This window comes from Aegilops tauschii, chromosome 1 (assembly GCF_002575655.3).
Source record: "Aegilops tauschii subsp. strangulata cultivar AL8/78 chromosome 1, Aet v6.0, whole genome shotgun sequence".
In the NCBI taxonomy this organism is placed as follows: domain Eukaryota; kingdom Viridiplantae; phylum Streptophyta; class Magnoliopsida; order Poales; family Poaceae; genus Aegilops; species Aegilops tauschii.
The window spans coordinates 359,125,132-359,144,702 of NC_053035.3; the positions used below are offsets into that span (position 1 = coordinate 359,125,132).

The following is a 19,571-nucleotide window of genomic DNA, read 5'->3' on the forward strand; positions in this document are numbered from 1 at the left end:
TCGGGATTTGTCGGCACATTCGGGCGGCTTTGCTGGTCTTGTTTTACCATTGTCGAAATGTCTTGTAAACCGGGATTCCGAGACTGATCGGGTCTTTCCGGGAGAAGGTTTATCCTTCGTTGACCGTGAGAGCTTATGATGGGCTAAGTTGGGACACCCCTGCAGGGTATTATCTTTTGAAAGCCGTGCCCGCGGTTATGAGGCAGATGGGAATTTTTTAATGTCCGGTTGTAGAGAACTTGTCACTTGACCCAATTAAAATACATCAACTGCGTGTGTAGCCGTGATGGTCTCTTCTCGGCGGAGTCCGGGAAGTGAACACGGTCTGAGTTATGTATGACGTAAGTAGGAGTTCAGGATCATTTCTTGGTCATTGCTAGATGACGACCGTTCCGTTGCTTCTCTTCTCGCTCTCTTTTGCGTATGTTAGCCACCATATACGCTTATTGCCGCTGCAGCTCCACCTCATTGCACCTTCCTTTCCTACAAGCTTAAATAGTCTTGATCTCGCGGGTGTGAGATTGTTGAGTCCTCGTGACTCACAGATTCTACCAAAACAGTTGCAGGTGCCGACGATGCCAGTGCAGATGATGGGATCGATCTTAAGTGGGAGTTCGATGAGGAACGTGGTCGTTACTATGTGTCTTTTCCTGATGATCAGTAGTGGAGCCCAGTTGGGACGATCGGGGATCTAGCATTTGGGGTTATCTTATTTTCATCTGGATCTTGACCGTAGTCGGTCTATATGTTTGTATTCTGGATGATGTATGAATTATATTTATGTATTGCGTGAAGTGGCGATTGTAAGCCAACTCTTTATCCCATTCTTGTTCATTACATGGGATTGTGTGAAGATGACCCTTCTTGCGACAAAACCACTATGCGGTTATGCCTCTAAGTCGTGCCTCGACACGTGGGAGATATAGCCGCATCGTGGGCGTTACAATAGGACATCCGTACTATTAAGAGGGGTATAGGTTCTCGATGCTTAGATCCGCTGTGATGCTTAGCCAAAACCTATGAAAGTTGCGAGAGAAATCTCTTTGAGCTCCGAGCAAATACTTGCCAGCAAGAGACCATGATCTTCTTCGCTACGAGAGATTTGCCTAGGACCGAGGAGTTAGCATTTCTTGCTCCGCAAGAAATGTTACCGTTGTGCTCAAATCCGACCGTTGGAATCGTGTCGTTCGGCCATTGGCTGAGCCCGATGTCTAATTTGGTCATTTCCCATCAGGGAAGGCTGCGGCTATAAATAGCCACCCCGCTCCAACGTTGTCCGTTGGCTGCTCCGCTTGAGATTTCTGAGAAGATTGATTTGAGCAACCCCTCTCCGAGTGATTTGAGTTTAAGATCCACCGAGAAAAAAACTAAGTGCCCAAACTTAGACAGTGGTTTAGCATCACAGTAGTTCTGAGTGAGAGTTTTGTACCTATTACTCTTGAGAGATGCGCACTCTCTAGACGGATAGGTTTCGGCTTTGAGTGTTGAAGAGTTGTTGTCTTCACCGAGCCTGATCTTCATCGACCAAGAGTGATTGTGGTTCGCAATGCTCGACTAAAGGTTTGGAGATCGCCGACAAGGATCTACCACGAGTGAAATCAACCTGAGTCTGAAGAGAGTTTATTTTCCGTGTTAAGTCACAGCCCATCCAACCAGACGTAGCCCTTTGGCAGAAGGGTGAACTGGTCTACCAAATCTCTCTGTCGTCATCGAGCACCACTGGTTGCTTCTATTCAACTTAACATCAGGTAGAAGTGGGGGTATAATCATCGGAAAAAAAGTGGGGGTATAAGAAATGAGCCAAATCATACATCATGTGAGATTTCTCAATTTTTCCTCGAATATAGGACTCGGACAAGACTTAAACAATTTAATTTAAACAAAACATCGCTCTTCAATAGATTTTTATTTTTGCAGGGATCCTCAAGAAATGTTTTGATCCTGCAAATCAAACATACTCTGTGATAATTCTCAAGATCTTGCGTACATTAGGTGTCTAAGAGCAATTCCAACCGTTCCTCTAAAACCTTCCCCTAAAACCAGGTTTTTTGGGCTTTCTGTAACTTTCAGGCGAAGTTGTTTGGGAGCAACTTTTGTCGGTTCCCGAAAATTTCTTCCACTAAATATTTTTTGATTTATTTTTTATTAAACAAAACTAGTTAAACTTTTATTCTTCCCATAAAGCCCGCCAGTCAGTGGTGACCGCCGGTGGTGACACAGGTGCGTGGTGGTCGCCTGCGGGGGGCTACACGAGGTGGCATAGCCGCGGGCATCGGCGGGGCGGGGCGACAAGGGCGGTGGCATCCCGGCGCGATGGCGTTCCGGCATCGGCGGCGGCGACGCGGCGACACTGGCGACAGTATCCCGGCGAGGTGGCGCTCCGGCACGGGCGGCGGCGTCCCGGCATGGGTCAGGCGAGGATCCGATGGGGCAGCGACGTTCCAGTGGGCCGCACATGAATCGTGATGGTTATCTTCCCTCTAAGAAGATACCGGAAGGTCATCTTCCCGTAAATCAGCAGGAGAAAGGACATTTTTTACGGAATTCTTTAAAACTAAAGCCCGCCAGTTTACGGAAACTGTTGAAGAGGTTTTTTTTTACCCTAAACCCCCGTAAACAGTGATTATTTTAGTGATTATTTTAGAGATAGGGGAATTGTTGGAGTTTCTCTAACCATAACCCGTTAATATTAAAACCTATGGTTTGAGGTCACGTGACGGGGAGGCATTTGAAGTGGCTTTGTCAATACTTAACCTTCACAATTCTATGTCCAATATGCTCTGTACATAAGTGTGGTGATGTACGTGCTTATTCGTGATGGTTATGTGCATCAATTGTTTAGAAGCCGAGGGCTTCGACCTTTTTTTTGAAAGATAAGAAAGAACGAAAATATGTTTATGTGCGTTCTTAGGGCATCTCCAACGGCGACCCTTAAACCGCGTTATTCAGACTGTAGAAGCAAACCAATGCGGATCTGTATTAGTCCGCAGGGCGGTTCGGACGCGTTTTCTCTCGCAAATTGGAGACAAATGTGGAGAGCTTTGCGGTAGTCCGGACAGCAGCCACATAGGACTCCGACAACCCCGGTCCACCCAGTCCCCCTCTCGGTCCCATTTCCTTCCACTACGGCCCTTCTCCCTCTTGCTTTGCATCCGCATCCTTCACAACCGCAGCCGCCGCCGCCGTACGTCTCCAGCCACCACAGTGGCATTGTCGGACATCTGCAACAAGCACTGACGCACCCGCTCGCCTTTACGGCAGCACTGTCCACCCTGGAGTCGTTTGTACCCAGGTACACTCCGGCCCCCTGTCGACAACCTCCATGGCGAACAACACGCTTGTCAGGTGTTCGGTCAAATGTCATTGAGCTTATTTCGAACGATGAGTACGAAGGATGGCGAGCTACTCGACCATGGAGAATGAGTTGTTGTGCGATGCGTGGTTGCCCGTATCCGCGAATTTCGTAGGCAGTAGTAAAGGGGGGACCTTCTGACAGCAAGTGCATGAATCGTTTCACGCACGAAAGCAAATTGCGCCCTATGACATATACATCATTCAAGAACGCAATATGAGGTCGTTATCGTATCGCTGGTACGCTATCCAGACAAGCGTTATCAAGTTTTGTAACATGGTTCATCAACTGAAGGCAAGGTGGCCATTGCACGAGGCAGAGGACGAGATTGTAAGTTTTGATTCATCTTGCTCAACTTGTTGATTGATTCGTTCACTCCATGTTGGTCTACACATTATGAAGCCCGCCCGCGCTGCGGTGATGTATCATAGGACAGAGGGACGGTCATTTACATACAGATACTGTTGGATGAAGTTGAAGGGGGGTATGTGTAGGAGAATATGATCCGTCGATGAAAAACTTGTCCGACATCTGGTTAATCTAGTCGAATTTGAGACATTGTATTCCTAGACTTAATTTGCATGCTATGTATGAATGAGTTGTGCTATTTTCTATCCAAACTTTGACGATACCGGCCGGTTTGTATGAATTCCGTCCGGTTAGTTCAAATGTGAGTTGAAATGTATAAGAGGAGCATTCGATGGCTACCTCCCGCATCCATATCCACAGATGGATACGGAAGGAAATTTGCATGTCGCCGTTAGAGTTGGCCTTACATCGATGTCTCTTGAAACCAAATGAAAGCCCCAAAAGAACAAATCAAATAGGCGTTCAACCGCCATTGCTTGGCCTCTCTCATGGACGTAAAGACAAAGAGGAACCATCGACACGATGCCTCCTTTGCGAATCAAAGATCCTTGGGACGGATCCCAGGAAGCCTCAGGCGTCGTCGCTCGATTCTCTTTTTCTCTGAAGTCGGATCCCCTACTCGTAGCCGCACATATATTCCCGCGGAGGCGTGGAGCATCCCTGCCCGAATGAGGGCGAACATACTCTCCAGCTCCTGATTGTGTCCTCCTGTCCTGTGTGTGCACAGTCTATGTTCGCACCTAGGCTTACCTAGGTTTCGCTCCACCTTTCATCTCACCTCATAAAGAGACAAGACTGAGAATCGTGTAACTCGTGTGCTAGAGAATTCCTGGGCGAAATTCCCCTTTCGTGCCAGTAGAAACGAACGCATGGTCGCCTGTGAAATTCCAAGGACACCATCGGGTGTACCCGTCCTGAATACGCCAGTCAAGATGGAATAAAGCTGCATACACAGTGCTTTCGGGCTTCCAACACTGCGGCGTCGGACTGTTCAGTACCGGCAGTTCCAGTCCAGGTACCAGGTACGAATCGATGCGCGTCCAAGCTGAGATGCGTGTAGACGTGCGTGCCTGCCATGCCGACGCCCCGGGGTGCAGGTGTCAGACGTGAAGGAATATAAAAGTCACGACGGCCGCTGGCTATGGCTATGGCTAGCTCGTAGGCGGTGGCTAGAGGTGCACCGTGCACATGTACCAGCGGCAATGGGCGATGGATCTTATCAAGGCCGGCGAGTCGTCTTATCAGGTTTGACAGGAGAAGCAGACGCCTTTGGACTTCGGCTGCTGCAGAGCTTTGGCGCAAGGGACGGAAATGTCTTCGTTTCGAGAAGACGGAATGTTCGCCTGTAGGCCCATTTATTCTCGAGCGATTCCGAGTCAAGGACCTTTTAGCTAGGGAAGAGCGCCGCACTTTCCGATCACCTTAGGTAGGTAGGCAGCCCCTTTGGCGGGCACCGCAGGAAGTTCTGCCGAGCAGGTCGCTCATTCAGCGATTGTTCTAGACTGTATCACATCGCACAGATGTCATGGCTAATCTAGCAGCTTTATCTCCAGCAATCCAAAATAATACGGACAAGATAAATCCCAAAAGTTAGGCTTTTGTCAATGGCAAATCAAACATTTTTTATGACAATTTTGATTGGCGCAAAAGAGGCAACTTTAGTTGACAAGCAATTTTCTGGCAACAAGCAAACCACAGACGGATTTGACGTGCTTATCTACTAAACTTGCCATCCTCGCGTCAACTAAAGTTGACATGAAAAACGTTCAATTTTCAAACATTTCGGGATTACCTGGATCCAAAAAATATATGCATCTGCTTTCTCAACCTTCGTAAACGGATAATAGATTGGACTAGAAACCTCGAGTAAGCTACATACTGGCCAGTTCTTTTAGCGGATTAAAAAATAAGCTGCCTTCTCAGCTTTCCCCAGCCTCAACAAATTTAAAAAGCGACTTATTTTTTAAGCTGGGGAGACAGCTAATTTTTTAAGCCGCCCAAAAGAACTGGCCATTACTAAGAGAGAAAGCGTCCATCCATTTCAGCAAAGATAGCTTCAATTTCTTTCTTCATTTGCATGCACATGGACTCCATAGAATGAAGACTTATCTCGGCCAACAGTCAAAGGTACACAAACACGGTTCAATACACAAGAAGTAAAACTCTTTTCAACCAACTCCAACGAGACAAAAACAAGAACAGAAACAAATGACATCTCTTACTTTTTTCTTATTCAATGACTTCTTTCTTACCTACAGGGTTCCGGAACTAGGAAGATCCTCCCCTGCAGAAAGAAGGCCACTCATAAGGGCGGGGTGATGGAGCAGGCTCCATTGGAAGACCACTGCTGCTCTCATGCAACCCATTCATGCCTCCCGCACCACCAAGGCCAAGGTTCCCCCCAGCAGGCCTTGTGGATCTGCCGCCCATGAACATGGTTGACCATGTGTCAGACAGCCATTCGCTCTTCGCTGCAGGGTTTAACAATGTTGTGTCGAGGCTCCAATCTATTGAAGTGTAGTCGCATGGTGCTGGCGCATTGCTTCTCCAATCAGCATGAGATAAAGCTGAAGACGGCTCGGATGAGCTCCATCCTCCTCCTCTGAACGTCCCATGTGCCGACGCCCCAGCCTGGGAAGATGATGCACCTCCAGGACCCCATGTGCCACCCCAACCATTAGCAGCCAGCTCCACAGGATTGGAAACAAAACTTTGTTGATGGTTTGCATGCATGAACTGCTGCTTGGCAGAATTAGCATTCTCCAAACTCATATTACGTAGTCCATGCCCTAAACCACCATTCAACATCATATCCACCCCTGATGCGCCATTCATGTACCATTCCCTTGAAGGTGGCTCTGATGCAAACATACTATGGCTTGTGGATGGTAGACTTTGCTTGGCAGCTGCCGATTGAGGACGCTGCATTACAACTACTGGATCTCGCAAGCTTCCGTTATGCATTGCACTTTTCATCTCATTGCCTGCTGCCACATGTCGTGTTTCTGCCTTAATTTGTGGGACTGCAACAGGCACCGGAGATGATGTCACATAAGGAGCTGATGGAACCGAATTGGCAATAACCCGCCTCTTCTCGGGTTGAAAAAATTGTTGACGGACCAAATCTGACTTCACTGTTGTGGCCAATGGTTGAAACCCTTTAACTGCAGGTTCTTTCGGGCCACTACCATTTACTAAAAGCTTGTAGTTTGGGTCCTTCTCATCTCTCCTCATTTGCTGAGGCCCTACTGAAGAGAACCCATTTGTTTGAGGCCTTGCTGGGTTCTGCGCAAGCATGACCTGCTGCTTGTTAACCAAGCCACTTGAATCACCCGACACTTCAGGCTTAGATGCGGTTGTTGCTGATTCTTGCTTCTGTGTCTTCAAGGCCTCCTCAGCCTTTTCTAGATCACCCTCGGAAGAAACAATAGCCCTTTCTACCTCTTGCTTTGTACACTTAAATTTCGCCTCCAGGATCACAATCTTTGCGAGCTCATCAGTTATATCAATCTTCAAATTAGCTCCAGACTGTTGAGCTGCTGCAGCTTGCTGCTTCGTTTCATCACTGCCATCAAAATTACATAGCCAGGCAACAGACTCCTCAAGACAGCCCTCGTTATGTATAAGGGCCATGGTTGCCTGGTCTGATGAGAAACCCATTGCAACAAGCTTCTGAGCAAGTGTCTCCAACTTTCGGGACATTAGGTATCCCTTGCAACGCTCGTGCAATTCCTGGGCACGCCTCTCCTTCTGCCTTTGATGCTTCTTCTCATTCTTTTGTCTGATCTTCTCACGTTTATCAAGATCACATCCAGGAATAGAGTCCACTCGAGGTGCGGTGCTGGTTGATTTTTCCTTTGTATCTTCTGACTCTCCAGAACAGCTACCATTATTTGAGGTGCAATCAAAGTCCCCTGTACCATGCGAGCTACGAGAATGCTCGTCTATTTCATCTGTATTCCTCAACTTTTCGTTACCCTGGCTACCCAGCAAAGAGGATGATGGCTCCAAAAGATGAAATTTTCCAGAGAGGTTATTAAAAGTACTTGCACCAGTGCTATTCCCCACTGGCTTGACAGCCACCTTAGGTTGCTCTTTTGCTGCTTTGAAAGCAGCTGCCCTATCCTTTGCCTTGGATTTGGATGCAGACGGCATTTCCAAAACGAACAGCCGAAAGGTTGTTTACCTGCAGCCAAGTTTCAACAAAAATTATCACTCTAGTAAAATATATATATATATATGTTCTTTTCTACCAAAAATGATAATATACCCATCTAAGCACACCTTAATTCCAAGAATAAAACATTATAGTTTATAGACAAAAACTCCAGAAAATTGTTTAAGAAGTTGTCATCTGAATAATCGCTATATGCCTGGTTGACAATGAGTGGAGTATGAGATTTTCAATGGAACACAAGTTGATCATAGAGATCCAAGAAGCGTACTACGATCCTAGCATTTGGCCCAGTATTTATTAGCGCTCCTCACCTTGACATGCTGATCAATAGCACAATCTGTGCTTGGATAAGCACAGCTCAATTAGTTACGCTTAGAAAGTATTCAGCTGACCCAATAGAGTTTCTAAGAATCAAAATACTACCAACTATTCAGGATAACAGGGAAGCTTTGCCCTCAAACAAAGTAGAAACATTCAAACTGTTGCAACTAAGTACCTCTTCCTGGCAGTGGTTCTAGATAAGCAGATGTTTCTAAAAGCGGATGCATGTCAAAAATCATGAAAACTAATGCAGCTCGTCAAAAACCTCTCAAAATCAAATAATAATAATAATAATAATAAATAATTTCATTCCAGTGACTCATATTTACAGTTGCATTACTTCCTTATTTTTGTTGCTTATTTTTCATTAGGCATATCCAAGGCAACCTTTTTCCATTTTATCTACGGGAGCAAATAAGTCATAAATTTATAGTTTACACACACCGGAGCACAAAGTAGGAACTAGATAAACCGTGAAGTGACAGAATCTGTTCACCTACCCCAGTCTACAAGTTCCAAACAGCAAGGCTGACCCAAGCATCCGTTACATACAAAAATTAATTCACTAGCGTCTATATTACAGCTGACGTCACAGCAATTAAGAGGCCCGATAAGCCGCTAGCGAAAGCATACTGAGTTGCCCACATGGCAAGTACTGCAGAATTACTTTGCTATATAAAGCAAGCTACATAAGCTTAATTAGTATGGCGCCACTTCGGTTTGACCTCAATCTCTTCGTATCGTAACCTTTCTTCCGACATACAAGCCACATTTAATTGTGACTGGTTATCATAATCAACTAACGGAATACGACAATTGACCTCAATCTCTTCGTATCGTAACATTTCTTCTGACATACAAGCTACATTAAATTGTGATTGGTTATCATAATCAACTAACGGAATACGACAATTGACCTCAATCTCTTCGTATTGTAACCTTTCTTCTGACGTACAAGCTACATTAAATTGTGACTGGTTATCATAATCAACTAACGGAATACGACAATTGACCTCAATCTCTTCGTATCGTAAACTTTCTTCCGACATACAAGCGACATTAAATTGTGACTGGTTATCATAAGCAACTAACGGAACACGACAATTGACGCATAACGACAAAGCTAGCGGCCAACATATTTACTACAACACATAACGCGACAAGTAGTTTCGCCGTATGAGTTGCTTGCACCAGTAGCTTTAAAACCAGCTTCCGCATCCCCATGGTCCTATAAAACCTAGCACCAAATCTAAAGCCAGCAAAAAACAGGGAAACTATCTATGTCCTCCTATAAAACAGGAACAGCCCAGCAGCACAACAGCTCCATGGTTCCCCCAATACATGACGAACACAGGGGAACCCCTGGAATCCAAGCACGTCCGAAATTCACAACGATTAGCGACGCGGGGCATCAGCCGAGCCCGAGGGGCATGCGCCCCCTTGACGCCCCTCGGCCTCCGACGCCGCCAGGCCGCCGGAAAGCGCGATCCCATGGCGCGGGACCGCCCAGGTCGACCGAATTCAGCGGCGGGCACGGCACCCGGACACGCGCCGGGCGCCGACCCACGACGAGCCGCATTCCGCCGCGCCCCTAGATCAAACCGCGGGGCGCGACGCCACGCTCCTGGACCGAATCGAGACTTAGAGGGATCGGGGGAGAGGGGGGGAGGCGAGCGGAGGGGCTTACCGGAGGCGGCGGCGGGAGGGGCGTAGGGTTTTGGCGGCGGCGGCGGCGGCGAAATCGAGGGGCGGGGAGGGATTTGGGGGTGGGGCGAGTTAGGGTTTGGTTGACGCGGGTGGGGGAGGGTGCGGGGGAAGACGAGGGAATGACAGAGGAAGGGGGGGATCGATCGGGTGAGCTTGCGTCGCCTGCCTGTGCTTTTGGGTTGGGGTCTGGTCTCGTTTGTTTCGCGTGTGGGTGGGGCTGGGAAGACGCATGCGTCTCCGCCAGCGCCTGCCACAGCAGCGTCCACAGCCGTAGATCTCGGGTTTTCGGTGCGGGGGGTGAAAGAAAAAAATTGGCGAGAAGGAATTTTTCTTTTTTGTTGTGAGCGGGGCGAGAAGGAAAAATGGGTTTGTTGTGGAAGGGTCGAGCCCAGCCCGCACCAGATTGGACATGCATCGGCCCAGGCGACAAACCGACTCCTTCCTAGTTGCTCGCAGCGTCTATATCTCGCATTAAGCGAGACGAGAGGAAACTCTCGCTGAAGGTTTTCCCTCCTCCTGCATTGTATTGGGCCGGCCCACACACGCGCGCGTAGCGACTAAAAATAGGAGAGGAAATGGGGAGAAGCAGGGACAGGGACCGATACCTGGTAGATCACGGGCGCTGCTAGCCACTCCGCCAAGCTACTTCCCGTGGTAAGTTGTAGGGGCGCGTCCTACTTGAGGCTCTTTGAGCCGGGTTTTTTCTTTTTTTCCCTTTGTTTCTTTTATTATTTTCTTCCTCATTTTTTTTCATTCTTTCTTGCAGTTTGTTTCTTTGTTTTTTTTTCATTTTAATGTTTCTTTTGTTTATTATAGTTCTTTTTTCGGTTTTCTTTGTTTCTTTGGTTATTATTTTAGTTTTTTGTACATGCCAAAAAAAATTCCTAATACACATCTAACATTTTTCCAATACAAATTAAATATTTTTGTAATACATGGTTAACATTTTTCTATACACATTTTTAATTTTCAAACACAAGATTAACATTTTTTAAATGGTTGATTAAGAGTTTTCAAATCCAAAGATTAACATTTTATGAATACATGGTCAACATTTTTTATTTACACATTCAACATTTTTCAAATGCTTGATTTAAAATTTTCAAATATTTGTTCAACATTTTTTTAAATGTTTGATTAACATTTTTATATACATGATAAAAAAATCATCCTTTTTTAAATACTTGGTCAATATTTTTCTATGCACATTTAACATTTTCCAAATGCTTTATTAGCATTTTTCAATACTTGTTCAATATTAAAAATTCATCATTTTTAATACATGGTCATATTTTCTATATACATTTAACATCTCCTAAATGTTTGATAAACATTTTTAAATACTTGTTCAACTTTTTTTTCAAAATGCTTGAGTAACATTTTTTTATACACGATGAAAAATTTCATCATTTTTTAGTACATGATCAATAATTTTTCTTACACATTCAACATTTTATCGAATGCTTGTTCAATATTTCCCAAATACTTGTTCAACATTTTTCAAATACGTGTTCAACATTTTTCAAATGTTTTCTGTAGAATATGTTAAAGTCAAAAGGAAAGTACAAAAATAAAAGCAAAAAACGAGAATAGAAAACAGAAGAAAAAAAGAGGTCGTGGTCTGCCATGCGTGGGCCGGCTCATCTCGCTCCCCCTTCAGCAAGTGAGAAGTTGGGACCCACTGAGGGCGAGATATAGGGGCGTCCATAGTTGTTTGGGCTGGATGGATTAGGAAGTGGAACATACTAAAAAAGCTTGTTATGATAATCAGCGGAGGTTTTGCTCAGGAGATGGCATTTGCGAACGTTTTTCGTGACATTTTATGTCAAGGGAACATGGCAATTCCCTCAAGCGAACACGGCAAATTTCACAGCAAACCCCTTGTTTGCAAAATATGCCATGTGTGTTTGAAGGACTTGCCATAAAAAATATTCACAAATGCCATGCTCCTCGAGGAACGTTCGCTGGCTATTGCGATCCAAAAAACATGGTGATATTACGAAAAGACGTGTAAGAAACCCAATGAAGTTGTGTTTTAGAAGTTAGAATGGTGTGTTGAAATTTTGCTAGTAGGCCTTTGGCCCAAAGCCCAACTAAAATTCTGAAATTTTCTTGGCACATTCATGCACACATGTGATTGGAGTGAGTGAGACTAAAGTTTAGTCCCACCATGGAAGTTGAGTGAGACTTGCACCTCTTTATAAGGTGAGCTCTTCTACCACTTGTATGAGCATGAGAAGAGGAGACCTACACGCGCGCTCCTTCTCCTCGCTCGCCACGCCACGCCTCGTCACGCCGCGGGTTGCGGGATTGAGCCGAGCCGAGGACAGAGCTATGCACGTTGCTATATTTTTGTTGCTCGAGAAAAATTAATAAGTCATTAATTAATAATTAACGGACGCGTTAATTACTGAACCGTTTTCGATTCTTTTGGATCGCGACTCGGACGTGGGGTTTACTCCCATGACCTACCCGGCCTGCACTATATAGTCAGGCAAACGTCTACCCTAGCCGCCGCCATATCGTATGGTTTCGCACCACCGTTCCAGATCATTGCGCCGCCAAGCAAGTCTTCTCCATCCCTCCTTTCTGCATGCACCGCAAGAAGGGACAGCAGGCCTCCGGAACCCCGCCTCTCATGATCCTGTACGGGAGAGGGGCGATCAGGTTTTTGGGGAGCGCACTCGCGCGACTGCTGGTAACGATGACTTCGCCAACGATGACTTCTTCCCCGACCTTGGCAACCTCATCCTCGACGACATGGGCGACAACATCAACGCCGGCGGTGCTGCTCCCGCTGCACCGTATGTCATTCTATCCTTCTTGTTCGAGATCGTGGTAGAATTCATGTTTCTAGTATGTGTCCTAGATGTGATATGTTCATCTACTATGCTAGTTCGCATGATTAGTTTAATCTCTGCTATTGCTGTCATGATTTATCTTATGTTTATTTGGATTAAATCTCGTAGTAATTTGCTCATATTTCCAACAATCCAAAAACTTGATTATAGGCAATTTACTCCGAGTGGTTTTGCTGCGCATTTGAAGCCGCCTGCCTTTAAGGGGGTGCAATATAAGAGGGGGCGCACAAGAGCAGTCTACTCGTTCCAGACCATGTGCTGCTATGACGCCACTAAGGGCAAGCCTGAGGACGATCTTAATCCAGCACAGCTGGAAGCTTTTGAGAAGATCGATACTCTCTTTAAAGGCGCTCTTCTGAGTGTTCTTCATGATTCCACGTGGATTCGTATATGTCGTTTGACAACGGCAAGGACATGTGGGCTGCGCTCGAGGCCAAGTTTGGTGCCTCGGACGCCGGCAGCGAGTTGTACGTCATGGAGCAATTCTATGACTACAAGATGACTGATGAGCGCTCTGTTGTACAGCAAGCTCATGAGATACAGTCGTCGCAAAGGAACTCGAGTACTTCAAGTGTGTGTTGCCAGACAAATTTGTTGCCAGAGGCATCATTGTCAAGCTTTCACCTTCGTGGAACAATTTTGCTACTTCCCTGAAACACAAGAGACATGAGTTTTCCATTGCGGATATCATTGGTACTCCTGATGTTGAAGAGAAGGCGAGAGCAAGGACACATGTGCTCGAGTTGCTGAGGGAGCTTCTAGTGCCCACATGGTACAGAAGAAGAACTTCCGGCCCAACAAGTTCAAAAACAACAAGAACAAAACTCAAGGCAAAGGCAAGTTTGATACAAATAACAAGCCGTCACTTTCTACTAACTTCAAGAAGAATTCTCATAAGAAGGGGAAGGGACTTTGCCATGTCTGCGGTGATCCTAATCACTGGGCTCCGAAGTGTCCTAACCGCTTTGAGGAGCGCGAACATGAGAAGAGCGGCAAGTCCGCTATTGCTGCCATCGGTGATACTGATATGAAGGAATCTGGGTACGGTATTCTTCCTACCATCCTTTCAGTATTTCAATCTCCTGATTGGTTAATTGACACCGGTGCCAATATACATTTTTGTGCTGACGCCTCCATGTTTTCTTCTTACCAGGTCACAGGGACTTCTCCCGTGCTGATGGGGAACGGGTCACATGCCCCCGTTCGAGGTGTTGGTACGGTCGATCTGAAGTTTACTTCGGGGAAGGCCGCGCGTCTGAAGAACGTTCATCATGTGTCGTCCATCAATAAAAATCTCGTTAGCGGTTCCCGTTTATGTCGAGATGGTTTTAAGTTGGTTTTCGAATCCAATAAAGTTGTAATTTCGAAGTATGGAAAATTTGTTGGAAAAGACTATGAGAGCGGAGGCTTGTTCCGCCTGTCTTTGTTAGATATTTGCACTAAAGTTATTAATAATGTTTGCCACAATAATGAGTCTGATATTTGGCATTCACGACTTTGTCACATTAACTTTGGTTGCATGACGCGGCTAGCCAATATGAATTTAATTCCGAAAATCTCTACTTTCAAAGGCTCTAAGTGCCAAGTATGTGTGCAAGCTAAGCAACCTCGCAAGTCCCATAAGACTGCAGAGGCAAGAGACTTGGCGCCACTAGAGCTTATACATTCTGATCTTTGTGAGATGAATGGCGTGTTGACAAAAGGTGGAAAGAGATATTTCATGACGTTGATTGATGACTCTACTAGATATTGTTATGTGTATCTTCTGAAATCAAAAGATGAGGCTTTAACTTTCTTCAAAAACTATAAAGCTGAGGCAGAGAACCAACTTGATCGAAAAATTAAACGGCTTAGGTCTGATCGCGGTGGAGAGTATTTTTCCAATGAATTTGATTTGTTTTGTGAGGAACATGGTATAATCCATGAGAGGATGCCTCCCTACTTGAAGGAAATATGCCCCAGAGGCAATAATAAAGTTATTATTTATTTCCTTATTTCATGATAAATGTTTATTATTCATGCTAGAATTGTATTAACCGGAAACTTAGTACATGTGTGAATACATAGACAAACAGAGTGTCACTAGTATGCCTCTACTTGACTAGCTCGTTGAATCAAAGATGGTTAAGTTTCCTAGCCATAGACATGAGTTGTCATTTGATTAATGGGATCGCATCATTAGAGAATGATGTGATTGACTTGACCCATTCCATTAGCTTAGCACTTGATCGTTTAGTATGTTGCTATTGCTTTCTTCATGACTTATACATGTTCCTATGACTATGAGATTATGCAACTCCCGAATACCGGAGGAACACTTTGTGTGCTATCAAACGTCACAACGTAACTGGGTGATTATCAAGATGCTCTACAGGTGTCTCCGATGGTGTTTGTTGAGTTGGCATAGATGGAGATTAGGATTTGTCATTCCGTGTATCGGAGAGGTATCTCTGGGCCCTCTCGGTAATGCACATCACTATAAGCCTTGCAAGCAATGTGACTAATGAGTTAGTTGCGGGATGATGCATTACGGAACGAGTAAAGAGACTTGCCGGTAACGAGATTAAACTAGGTATTGAGATACCGACGATCAAATCTCGGGCAAGTAACATACCGATGACAAAGGGAACAACGTATGTTGTTATGCGGTTTGACCGATAAATATCTTCGTAGAATATGTAGGAGCCAATATGATCATCCAGGTTCCGCTATTGGTTATTGACCGGAGACGTGTCTCGGTCATGTCTACATAGTTCTTGAACCCGTAGGGTCCGCACGCTTAACGTTCGGTGACGATTGGTAATCTGAGTTTATGTGTTTTGATGTACCAAAGGTAGTTCGGAGTCCCGGATATGATCACGGACATGACGAGGAGTCTCGAAATGGTCGAGACATAAAGATCGATATATTGGATGACTATGTTTGGACTTCGGAAGGGTTCCGAGTGAGTTTGGACAAATACCAGAGTACCGGGGGGTTACCGGAACCCCCCGGGGAGTGTAATGGGCCTCATGGGCCTTGGTGGAGAGAGGAAGGGGCAGCCAGGGCAGGTCGCGCACCCCCTCCCCCTCTAGTCCGAATTGGACAAGGAAGGGGGCGGCACCAGCCTTTTTCCTTCCCCCTCTCTCCTCCTTCCTTCCCTCCTACTCCTACTCATGGAAGGGGTGGAATCCAACTCCCGGTGGGAGTAGGACTCCCCTTGGGGCGCGCCTAGGAGGCCGGCCCCCTCCCCCTCCTCCACTCCTTTATATACGGGGGAGGGGGCACCCCATAGACACACAAGTTGATCATTGATCTCTTAGCCGTGTGCGGTGCCCCCCTCCACCATAATCCACCTCGGTCATATCGTAGTGGTGCTTAGGCGAAGCCCTACGTCGGTAGTGTAGGGTAACGCAGCAGAAAACAAAAAAATTCCGACCTACGCACCAGCCCAGGACCATATGGAGACTGCATACATGGTTTGATCTTTTTCGTTACCGACTCGTAGCGCAGCGGGAAGTAGAGTCGATGACGATCGGCGGTGCAGATCCCCGCGCTAGGATTTACAACCTCCCAACCACGAGGATGTATACCCTCATCTGCTCCTCAGATAGCCCTCCGGGAGGCGGTCGAACAGCCCCCCGGACGGTGTCGCGGACAGCCCTTCGGGAGGACCTTCGAAACTCGAACGGTCACTCGGACAGCCCTTTGGGAGGACCTTCGAAACTCGGACGGTCACATGGACAGCCCTTCAGGAGGCACTCACGAACTAAGACCGAAACTACGATCTCTCTACAGAGTTGCACACATACTGTGTCATCTATCCGGCAGGGCTTCGCCGTCCAGAACTAGTTCCTGCCGGAACCCAGACAGCCTTTCGGCTCTACGAAACTATTTCGCGGGGAGGGAGAGAGAAGCCAGATCATGCATGGCACTTGTATGTGAGAAGGGATGAGGTTTGGGCTGCCCACTCCTCCTCTATTTATAGGAAAGCCAAGGGGTAGGGATGGCTCACAAAAACCCAAAATGCCCATGCAAATGTCACACATGAAGGGCATAATGGGGAGTGAAGTGGAGCTCCATGGAGCCCCACACATGTGGCCGGCCAACCCCCTTGGGGGACCCCCATGAGGAGCATGCTTGGCCCCCAAGCCCTCCTAGAATCCTTTTGGAGATATCCCAAAAGGTGACTCACCATAAAATATCCCAAAAAGCACTTTCACTATTCACGACGACATTTTTCAGTGTCTGTTCGAACTGAAAATATTTATGTGGGCTTAGAACATTTCCAGTACCCACCAAAATTATTTTCAACGCGTTCCGAAACAATTCCGGTTTAGTGATTTTCATCTGCGAAAAGCATCTGAAGTGGCTCCGGCAGCTCCGGAACATTTCCGGTTTTTATCTCAGAAAATTCCAAAAAGCTTCCAAAATGATTCTGGCATCCTCCAAGAATTATCAGGCATGTGCCGAAACCAATTTGACTTAATGGTGTATCCCGAAACAACTTTTTGGTATCATCGAAACTTATCCGATGACCTCTCTCTGCGGTACGATTCCGCTGTCCGAAACTTTTCGGTGTCCGAAACTTTTTCGGTGATTTTCTCTCAGACTCCCTGTCTAGTATTCAGCAGATAGATGACCCTTAAGCGTGTGACCCTATAGGTTCGGTGAAGTATAGACATGACCTGGAACCCTTTCCGATCAATGATCAACATCGGAGCCGTGGACACCCATATTGACCCCTATACCCACACGAATGAATATTCGAGTGAACCTCCAGTTGCAGTGAGCTATTCCTGTTGCTTCGCGATATGTCACAAACACCCGAGGTGAGATTTATTGCATGCCCATGGACGAACAATTTGTCCACCATGCAAGTTACCTCGTTACCGGTTTTGTTCTCTTTTCTCGTTTCCGTGTTCCGGCATCCCAGTGATCAAATCACACTGTGTCTGGCCAGACGATGATGGATACCGTAATACCGAGAGGGCCCGAGAATATCTCTCCATCATCGGAGGAGCAAATCCCAATCTTGAGCTATCAAGTTACTTGACACACTTTTCCATGAACCCGTAAGCCGCCGTAATAGCCACCCATTTACGGATGACGTTTAACAAACCCCAAAGTTCATGAAGCAAGCATGAAGAAACTCGATACTCTCATGGTCTAAGGAATCATGCAAACGTTAACCATCTCTGTGTTATGTACCATTAACTTGTGACGAATGAATCTCTAAGCATAACATCATGCCGGGTCGATTCAACACAAATGTTCTCTTAACATTGTGCCCTCAAGGTTGCTGACATAGACATGCCCATGATCAGGAAAACATAACCATCATGCAACACTTGAGCTAGTCTTAGAGGCCAGACTAGGAATACATTTTACCGTTTATTATTCCACACGTGCATATGAGTCTTCCTCCGAGCCTCGTGGTTATTGCAGACTCGAGAACCATAGCAGTTATAGCATGGAACATAAACATAATTATGAACTCGGAGATAAATAATATCATTTATTATTGCCTATAGGGCATATTTCCTACAGACTCCCACTTGCACTAGAGTCAATAATCTAGCTTATGCTAATGCACTTCATACCTGTGGCACACCGGTGTAACTATGCTTCGCTTGTGGTATAGCCTGATGTCCAACGGATCTGACGACTTCAGTTCCGTGTGTATCTTTGCATGTCCTCGCGTTTTCACGTTTTCACAAAATTCATATTTTGTGTGGACTTGGCTTTGTATGTATGTGAATCACATGTCGAACCTGGATTCCTCAGACTGAGTTATGGAGCAACTACCTGCAGTAGTGTGCCATTGTCAAAAGCCATCTTGGAACTATACTAAGTTCATGAATGAACTATATGATTCAACATTTTCTTTGTCGCTTCTAAACCGTCAACATACTTAGCCCTTGTTATAGAATTCGCCACAGTAACTAGTTTGAACAAATTCCAACTGACTGTGCCACCACATTGTGTGTTACACAAAACCCTTAATTTAAATCGAAAATCGCATGGAGAAAAGATGAAGACTGTATCGATGTAACATTTTACAACGAACTCTTCATGATCTCTGCTTGCGAGAAAACCATGTCATCAGTACTTACTCTAGTACTCTGTGACATCTTTCACTGTTGTCCCATGATCAGTAATTTGATCACTTTGGTATCCATACTCGCAACACCTTGGGAGTATCGTACATATCTCATTGTTTTACATACCATGGAATACATGATTAATCCAGACACAAAAGTGTGTGGAATCTGCATCATGTATTTTACTCATCAGCGTTTTGGGACACCGAGTCTTGCAAAAACTCTTTCCATGTGACTTTGGCAAGAATCACTCCTTGGCGTTTTAAATGCTAAAAAGTTTTAGCATCTTGTCAATATGTATTCATTGCTTAGCCCCATTAGGTAAATCTATCTCCATAGATCATCATGCCTAATATTGAGGCTATTTAGCCTAAGCACTTCATCGAAAAACTATTTTCAAATGAAGTCCTAATTTGTGTCAAGAAATTTATTTCCAATTACCAATGTGCCAAGCACATAAGGTTTTTAGAAATATTATTACGCTCCCACTTACTTTCTTGAATTACAAGCATCTTCGTTACCCATTGATGAAGTCAAAACCCCTTTGACCATTTCATCAAAACACGAAGATTCCAACTCCATTTTGCTCTCTTCTGTCCATTGCTGGAACTCTGAAGTTTGCATACCTACTAGCATCCTCTGGATTGACAAATTACTTTGGACTGTATCATATGCAAGTCCTAGCTTTCATTTCCATCAGA

The 19,571-nt window shown here is 45.6% G+C and overlaps 1 protein-coding gene across 1 annotated transcript; it reads right to left on the reverse strand.

The window, feature by feature from the left end:
* Window positions 1-5,760: 5,760 nt before the first annotated feature.
* On the reverse strand, window positions 5,761-10,174 carry LOC109746851 (uncharacterized). The gene is made up of 2 exons (XM_020305955.4): window positions 9,907-10,174; window positions 5,761-7,907 (listed from the first exon to the last, which is right to left on the reverse strand). Exon 2 carries the CDS (start codon window positions 7,874-7,876, stop codon window positions 5,990-5,992), a length of 1,887 nt encoding a protein of 628 aa, XP_020161544.1. The 5' UTR covers window positions 7,877-7,907; window positions 9,907-10,174; the 3' UTR covers window positions 5,761-5,989.
* Window positions 10,175-19,571: the final 9,397 nt, after the last annotated feature.